Source organism: Syzygium oleosum, unplaced genomic scaffold, assembly GCF_021117445.2.
Source record: "Syzygium oleosum isolate NSW1041296 unplaced genomic scaffold, Sole_v2.1 Sole_v2.12, whole genome shotgun sequence".
In the NCBI taxonomy this organism is placed as follows: domain Eukaryota; kingdom Viridiplantae; phylum Streptophyta; class Magnoliopsida; order Myrtales; family Myrtaceae; genus Syzygium; species Syzygium oleosum.
The window spans coordinates 10,173,557-10,182,692 of record NW_026607496.1 but is presented as its reverse complement, the minus strand read 5'-3'; the positions used below and the strand labels follow the sequence as shown (position 1 = coordinate 10,182,692).

General features: G+C 39.7%; 1 protein-coding gene across 2 annotated transcripts; it reads left to right on the top strand.

The window, feature by feature from the left end:
- The first annotated feature begins 5,198 nt into the window (after window positions 1-5,198).
- LOC115674189 (heavy metal-associated isoprenylated plant protein 5-like) lies at window positions 5,199-7,925 on the top strand. 2 transcript variants are annotated; one of them, XM_030596532.2, is made up of 5 exons: window positions 5,199-5,321; window positions 5,454-5,583; window positions 6,139-6,365; window positions 6,559-6,637; window positions 6,988-7,925. In XM_030596532.2, the coding sequence occupies exons 1-5, from the start codon at window positions 5,313-5,315 to the stop codon at window positions 7,638-7,640; spliced, it is 1,098 nt and encodes a 365-aa protein (XP_030452392.1). In that variant the 5' UTR covers window positions 5,199-5,312; the 3' UTR covers window positions 7,641-7,925. The 2 variants fall into 2 exon arrangements, with proteins under 2 accessions (XP_030452392.1, XP_030452393.1); XM_030596533.2 differs by having other exon boundaries at window positions 5,242-5,321; window positions 5,457-5,583.
- The last annotated feature ends 1,211 nt before the right edge of the window (window positions 7,926-9,136 follow it).

Genomic DNA, 9,136 nt, shown 5'->3' with positions numbered 1-9,136 from the left:
ATGTGACAATTTTACCCAAAATTAATATTTTGACAACTAAAAACTCCAAACTGGTACATTTGTGACAAATTTACCCTTTATTAGTTTCCGTTAAATTAGATTTATACCACAAAAAATCACAAATTAGACAAACAGAGGGTAAAACATAAAACTGGCACATCAGACAACTGCCGTGTATCATTTAACAAAGTAATTTGACAGTAAAATTTAACGAAAACAAACTAAAGGTAAATTTGTCACAAGTGTACCAGCTTAGTGTTTTTTATGGTCAAAAAATTAGTTTATGATAAAATTGTCACATGTGTACTAGTTTGAGATTTTTCGTGATATTAACCCAAGAGAAAATATCTTATGCATAAGACACAACAACAGATAAAATCAATCGGATCGACAAAACTGAAATTCATGTCAAACAAAGTCGGATTTTATTCGCAATAAAAAGTCACTATATTGAAAGTAACCTCCTTTTTTTTCACAATATCGACACAATTGTAGATCCAATGTATATGATGCATTATCTTTGATACAACAAAATATCTGCTTTCAGATTATTAATTAGTGATTAGGACCTTACATGAGCGTCATATTGCAAATTGGCGATGGAATTGATTGCAAAGTCGACCGTTCTATTGCCAACATGAGCATCATCAACATCGTTGTTATTAATTTATCCAGCTATTCAAACTTTTATAATATTTCTTAAGCAGCCAAAAAGTCTTTTTCTCTTCCTCTCTCTTTTCTCTTCATCGTCTTCTTCGATCTTCAGGCATGGGGAAGATTTGAGCTAGTCTCACCCTCCCTTCCCTCTCTTGTTGATTTTGTTTGAGTTTTATTGTTATTTTCTTATTTTTTTTCTTCTCTCAGCGATTTAGATCTAGGAGTTCTCTTCTCCGAAACTAATTTTAGATATGAGAGTTTAAACACTCATGATCTAGTTTTGGATCTAGAAGCTATTTCCTTCTGATTTAGATTTTGGAGTTTAATAATATTTTTAGGAATTCGATATCCCCATGCTCTATCCATAAATGGGTCCTTTGTCTTCAGTTCCAATGGTAATCGTAGGAGCTCTAACGTCTCGCTAAATTACGAACGATTTGCTCTTCCAAAGTTCATTTTGTATTTATTCAATTTATTTTGATTGTCTCCGTATGGCAATGGTGTAGAGGAAGTCAAACTTAGGCACATACCGCCAACTAGCAACGCCATAGTAATTGGAGAAGGAATTTCCGACGTGTGCGACACTGACGATGATGTGGGATCCAGTGATCGGCCGTCGCTTATTTTACTTGACATATCCGTTTTTATGGAACGAATGTGTGCTCAACTTTGTTGGTACTCTATTGATCCTCATTGTTTTCTAGATTTGGCTTTGTTTTGTAGTATTTTGGGCTTGGATTTGCTTTGTCATGAAAGTTTATGTACTTCTCATATATCCTTTTGAGCAACAAATACAATTTTCTTTCGACCATAAAAAAAAAACTATTCAAAGTTCTATTATTTATGAGATTAAGCTCTTAAGGGGATAATACGACAGCGCGGCGAGCGAGAAACATTGTTCGTATTGCAAAAATATTAGTATTCTAGAATTTTCTAGTTTATCTAGGCATTTTCGAGCCGATTTACGCTACCCACTAGCGTGTGAGCGAGCATATAGTTAACGTAGAATATTGAATTCAAATTAGTCGCCTCTCGAGGTATAAATGTGAGTTCTTTTTAACCATCTAAAGATGATTTAAAATACTAAGCAAGTACAATTTCCTCGCACAATGCATCATATTTCTTGCATCGACTAAACTCTACAATTTAACATATTTAGAAGAGACAATGAAACTTGGCGTTTGTAGTGTGGAAATTCCTTATTGTCGTCTCGTGTATGGCGTGACAGACAGAAAGCACTCGTGCTTTTCACCATTAGTATATCCTATATCCTTTATCGGAGAAACGCTAATCATATGAGGAGAATGAGGAAGATGGCAAAACATGTGAAGAGCAAACAGGTCACGACAATGAATATTGCTATAAACAAAGGCCAACACACTCGGAGATTTCGAGCCCTAGCTAGGCAAAACTCGTGCTGATAAACAAGTAATGGAAGATTTCCACACGGTTGTGATTAGATGAGTTCTTATGAAACGTTCCACCACATAGTGGGTACGTGCAATATCAACCCTAAGCCGCAATTCAAAAGCGAAAAGAAATAATAATAATGCTCCGGCTTTAGAATTTCGGGTCATAATTTATGTAGAAGTCATTACGAACCTACAGAGTATTTATGACACCATTGCCAAATGATGTGCCATATGTCTCGTGAGTAGTCTAGGATTCGGGTGAAAGTAAAACATGAAATTTGGTTGTACCAGGAAACAAGTGGCAATTTTACGACGCCCAAATACCTGTGCAATATTATTGAACTATTGTCAGTTGATTTAAAAGTTTAAACTTTGTCGATAGTAAAATACCATAACACTCTAAACTTTCGAAAATAATAACCGACATGCAAACCTGCTTTTTGAAAAAAATAAAATCAAAAGTAAACATTTTTATTTAATAAGAAAATTGTCGCTCTAGGGCTAAAATCCTTGAAAATCACCTTTGCTTTTTCTTTGTTTTATCCTTTTCCATCCTCATATGATGGCAAACACCGAAGACAATAGATTCAAGATCAGCATCATAAGTCCAACCTGAAGAATGCTAGGTAAGAGGAGTAAATGAATAGACTACTTAATTTGGGTCTATAATTCGGGCAGGCCCCAGTGATTATACTTTTTTTTAATAGTCCATTTCATTTAAATTAAGATTAGTGGGGAGATCTACTTCTAGAAGAGAAAGGGAAAAAAGATGGATTTTGTATAAATGCAAACCCCAAGAATATACCGGGTAATTGAACCCACTTTTTTATATATCTCTCCTTATTTGAGACCCTATTTGATTTAAACTCTTCTGACTCCTATTAGATTGAGAAATTGGTTCGATTGTCCATACTGCTTGTTTGATATTATATTTTATCACATGTAAAGCATCTTTTGGATATTCAAATCGTAGCGATCGGATATACAGCCCGAGCGAGTATGACCTGACCGATCAGTGAAAATACTCCCACGCTCCCACCTTTGTCATATATATTCCACACATCACACCAAGTAGATATCATATTCAGATGCGAACAAATGGATAATATTTTATGCATGCTAGAGGACATACACACATTATCCAAGCAATGAGCCTAAGATAATATACTCATGTGGTGGTGTGCTTTGAGGAGGATTTCCACTTACGTACCTAATTGCAAGTTTTCTCGATCGACATGAATTTCACAAGCCCCCGCACTTACGGTTGATGCCAGCATCTTGTCGTGTTTTAATGCAAGGAATAATGCCACTAAAAATTCCAAAGCGATACTCCCCGATAACATATTAACTAAAAATTTATGTTCGTCTCGCAGAAAATCGCAAACCGATACCCTAATCCAACTTTACCCTCTATTAATATCCCGTCCGATATCCCGTTTGAATGCATACGTGTTAGCGATCATGAATTTTCCACGTCTAATCCGTCTTCCCCGACGAAAGATGTTCACAAGATTGTGATTGGATAATTTCTTACAAAATGGTCGAATTGATTTGTACTGTAAGTCCAGCCGTAGAATTTTGGACCATAATTAATACACAACATATAACAAATATAGAGTTTTTATGAGGCTGTTGCCAAATGATCTACTATATCTCTCTTAAGTAATATGGGATTTGGGTGAAAGTGAAATCGTAAAATCTAATTATATTAGGAAGTAAATAGTGTGCAATTTCACGCTCAAATATCTGTAGAATTTTATAAAACTACCGGCAATTGATTTGAAAGTTTAAATCAGGTCAATACTAAAATATCATAATACTCGCAAGTTTTGAATATTCCAAATGATATGCACAACACATTCTCTTTAAAAGATTGAATAATAAGCAGACATTTTTTATTTACCAAACAAAAATTTCACTCTAGGGCTAAAATCCTTGAAAACCACCTTTGCTTTTCTTTGTTTTTTTATCCTTCTTCCATTCTCGCTGCGATGACAAACACCGAAGACAATATGATTCAAGATCAGCATCCTAAGTCCAACCCGAAGAATGTTAGGTAGGAGTAGTGAAGGAATACTAGACTATTTAATTTGGGTCTATAATTCGGGCAGGCCCTAGTGATTGTACCCTCCCTTTAATAGTATATTTCATTTAATTTAGGATATCGTGGGGCGATCTACTTCTCGAAAAATAAATTTGGATTTGTACGAGTACAACCCCCAAGAATTTATGGCGTCGTCATCGGAGCCGCTTTCTAATTACCTCTTTCTTTATTTGGGACCATATTCAAGCGCCCTTGGCTTCTATCGAATCAAGAAATGAGCTCGACTGCCCGCCCTTCCCGATTATACTAATCGAAGTTATTGGATGTACGGCTCGGGCCCACATGACATCGCCGATCAGCAGAAACACTCCAACGCTCCCCGACTCCATCATACAATTCCATACATCGCACTAGGTAGATCTCACACCCAGATAGAAACAAAGGGAAGATCCTTACGCGCACAAAAAGACACACGCATATACTCAATACGGTCGTGCGGCACGTCATTCAAAGCACGACTTCCACGACGAGGTGGCCGACACCCCTATCTTCTCTTTCCGAGGGTAAAACATAACGTTTTCTCGACATCGTTTACGACGTGCTCGACCCGGAAAACCATTCTAGTACCTTGATGGTGGGCGCCGGTGTTTTTTCACTAAAGTTCGATTTGGCACTTGAAAGTTCATTAAATTATCACATCATGTGTCGCATTATTTCGATTTTATAAAAAAAAAAAACTTATCCTTTCTTTTTGCTAAAAAAAAATACTTTGTCCTTATGGATAGACGACGACTCTCGCTATACTTTTCATAAAAAAAAAAAAAAAAAAAAAACTGGAAAAACGAAGTCCAGATTGAGTCCAAGTCCAACTCGGCGGCAACTCACGCTGCTGCGGTTCTGCTCTTGCGAGATGACGTCATCATCACCCCCCATTAAAAAAAACCGAAAAAGGAAGTAAAAAAAACACCCAGTCATCATGATCATCTTTTCCCATGGTCATACATAACATAACATGCCCCACATCATGCATCACTCATGCCACATCGCATAACATGACACGAACAAGCTCTATATATTCCCGTCGTTTGCCTCCATTTCGTCTCTTCATACCATTGGAGTACTCGGAAGAAGAAGACGACATTGCACGCTTCGTGTTTAGCGTTTAGGGACGCACGGGAGACAGTAACAACAAAGAGAGAATGGGCGAGGTTGGTGCTTCCTAGGCCTTCACGCACTGTGGTTTCTGGGCATTTGGGTGCTCTGTTTTTTTTTTTTTTTTTTTTGTGATTTCTCTGTCGAGGTTTTACGTGCTCATGTCTGGCTCTGTTTCGCCATCGCAGCAGAAGGAAGGCGCCAAGAACGAGGGCGAGAAGAAGGACGAAGGCGGGAATGTCGCCGTCGTCCTCAAGATGGACATGCACTGCAATGGTTGCGCCAAGAAAGTCCGGCGGGCTGTCAGGAATTTCGATGGTACGCGCTAGGGGGGATTAGAACCCAGAAAATAATTCGATTTCATCATCCAAATTTGTGCACGTTAACTGTTCGACGTGATGTCGAGATTGTTGTCCGGAAACTTCGATTACGGATCGGTTTTGGCGAAATGGTTTTTCGATTTGTTGAGAGAGATGGCGAGTTTCAAGGTGAAATTTTCTTTCGTAATTGACCTGTCATTCGTTCCATAGTCGACAAGCAACGTCTAGATCCGCATTGCTCGATCCCTTTCGAATTCTATCCACCATGTGTCCGATCAAATTCCTTACAGAGATTCCACTCTTTGGGTGTACCTTTGCTTGGTATTTACGTTCTGGATAAGGATCAGAGCTTGTTGAGTTGACGCAGCTTTTTGGATGATTTTTGTTTATTCGATAGTAAGGTGCCGTGTGAAACAATCCAAGCATAGAAAATGTCGCCCTCTCTTTCCTAACACGCATCCCATTTTACCCCCCACCAAATTGAATTTTTATGTTGCTGTTGATGTTGTTGGTGATGCTGATGACGGTGGTGGTTGTGGTGGTGGTTGCGTAGGCGTTGAAGACGTGAAGGTCGACAGTGCTGGCAACAAATTAACGGTGACCGGGAAAGTCGACCCCGCGAAGATCAAGGAGAAATTGGAGGAGAAGACGAAGAAGAAGGTGGAGATTGTTTCTCCGCAGCCCAAAAAAGATGGAGGTGGCGGTGGTGATAAGAAGCCTGAGGAGAAACCAGAGAAGAAAGCAGAGGACAAGAAGGCAGAGGACAAGAAACCCAAAGAGGTACATAGAAATCTACGAAGAAAGGGTCTTTCAGTTTGACCAAAACAATCGTGATTCTTGAACATTTGATGATGCTAAAGCTACGCTGTCTTTGGTTAATTGTTTTTTTTATCATTGTGGTCTGGGTCAGAGGGTGGTTGGAACCGTAGCTAATCTTTTGATTCTTGTGGTTCTTTCTTGTTTTTGGGTTCAGACGACGGTGGTTTTTAAAATCAGGACACACTGCGAGGGTTGCATTTCGAAGATGAAAACGATCATCTCGAAGATGGACGGTAAGAGATTAGTTTAAAGCGTCTAGAGATTCAATTACTGCTCTGAATTCTACAGTCAAAAGGTTCTTCATTTCAATGAACGCCCTCCATTTTTCACCTGAAGGAAATTATTCTTTAGAGTAGAATTGTCTCTTTTTGGGGGAAAAAATTTATCTTGTGGCCAGCAGAAGTGGTTTGGTTTTGACCATACACCGTTTTTCTCTTATTTTAATATGTAGTGGCCAAGGAACGTGTTGTGATTCGTCCATGTTTTTAAAGCTCTTTCTTGCTTCACCAAGATTTTACCAAATGGCAAGATTATTGACCTTGCAACGGATGATGTCTAACTCAATCTGACTTGGCATACACAGGTGTGAAGGCGGTGAGCATTGACGGAGCCAAGGATCTAGTGGCCGTAACCGGGACGGTGGACCCCAAGGAATTGACTCCGCGCCTTCAAAAGAAGCTCAAGAGGAGCGTCGAGGTGGTGCCGCTGCCGCCAGCGAAGAAGGACGACGGAGCTACGGACAAGAAGGAGAAAGAAGGCAGCGGCGGCGAGAAGAAGGACAAAGAAGCAGGGGGCGGCGGCGGCGGAGGCAAGAAAGAGAAAGAAGCCGCCGCTGGCGGCGGCGAGAAGAAGGACGGTGGGGAGAAGAAGGACAAGGGAGAGAGCAAAAAGGAGGATGGGGGTGGCGGCGAGGCCCCGAAAATGGAGCTGAGCAAATTGGAGTACCCCGGTTACTCCGCGCCACCTCCGATGTATTGGCCCGAGGGACCCTCGTACGCCCACAACTACTCCCACGGCCCTAGTTACGCCCCCAGCTACGCCCCCAGCTATGCCCACAACTATGCTGTGGAGCCGTACAATTACCATGCGGGGTATGCGAACCAAGGCTACCCGACTCACTATGTGAACGAAGGCTACGGGATGCCTATGGACCAGCGATTGCACCCTATGGACCCTCGCTTAAACCCCCCTCAGATGTTCAGCGACGAAAATCCGAACGCGTGTTCAGTGATGTGATATATCTCGATGCCAAGGACGGGGAACCAATAAAATGTGAAAAAAAAGATATCGAACCATAATTGTAAATATCCATAATTATAGGTCCGGAAGAAGTAACTATATGAAATACATTTTTGGAATCGTGCATTAGGTTAGAGGAAGACCGCCCAACTGGCCGGTTGGTTGGCCGGTTCGTTGTTGGGATTGTAGTTGGTTGGTTTTTATCTTTCAGTGTCTCAGAAATTTTTGTACTACGTGCTAATGAAATCGAACGAGATATTGAAGTTCCATATCGAATCAAAATCGATGGTGTACAATATGTCATCTCAAGGTTTCGGTGGAATCTTGTCCTTTTTTATGTGGATTTTATATGGTGGCTGACGTGGATGTCATAATTTATATAATTTAGCCGTACTTAGATATCAACGCATTAGGGATTTGGGTGCAATTTCTAAAGGGCCTTCATGCATCATGACGTGATGACACGTCACTAGTCGGCATGTCCTTTCTAAAATCTTTTATCAAAAAATTTTGTGGACCGGACGACCCAGTTGTGTGATATCGACAACGATGTCTAACCGACACCCAGAAAAATAATTGTAGATATTCCTCACTAAAATCTAATTAAAGGGCTGAAAATAAAGTTTGATATTTCGAGATAATTTGCTTGCGTGAGCCATTTTGTATTCGAAGCTGCCGGTTTCATGCATGCAGGAGGAGATTGCTTATTGTTATGGAGCTCAAGGTAACACGAGAAAGAACATTATTTCTTCACATGCACATAGGGATATGGCTCGTGATGCGGGAAAAACCAGCATTGAGCAGATCGAATCAAATCGATGATGGAGATTGGAATGATTGATAAGAGGGAGGTAATCGAATCTTTACTCGTGTTTAGTGGTTAGCTAATCACGTGTTTCGAAGAATCCTTGAATGGTTTGGTATAAGTTGAGGCATAGAATGTTTGTCAAGCATATTGTAACAGTAGAACGAGCTTGAAGATGATTAGCATTGTTCAAGCTGTACGAAAAGATATGATATACTTATGAACAATTCTTGCCTACACACTTTTCTAAACGAAATATCATAATGGGAAGACCTGTCAAACGGGCAGGTTGAGTCGAAAACGATCGACCCAAATAGACCCATTTAACCCGTCTTGATCAATTTCTATGCAATGCAAATATATTTAATTTATAACCGACCCGACTCGACATATATCCAACTCATTCTTGATCCGACCCATACTATTAAAATACTTCCATTTCTAACCCAATCTATAAAAACTCATACCCAAGTTGAGATGAGAGTGTGGAGTGAGTGAATGAGCGTGAGATCAAATGAAGGCGAGAGAGAATAAAGAGAGAATCATAGAAGTGGGTTGGGTTTAAGTAAGTTGTAAATCAATTTATGACCCATTTACCACACATATATATAACTATATATTATGTTTAAACCCATTTACTAAATATAACTAATCCATATAACAACTTGGCCCATCATATATTAATTAA

Excerpts from the sequence above, each read along its gene's own strand:
- LOC115674189 (XM_030596532.2), top strand. Across the intron at positions 6,366-6,558 it reads AGGACAAGAAACCCAAAGAG|ACGACGGTGGTTTTTAAAAT; the intron begins GTACATAGAAAT and ends TTTTGGGTTCAG. Across the intron at positions 6,638-6,987 it reads GATCATCTCGAAGATGGACG|GTGTGAAGGCGGTGAGCATT; the intron begins GTAAGAGATTAG and ends TGGCATACACAG.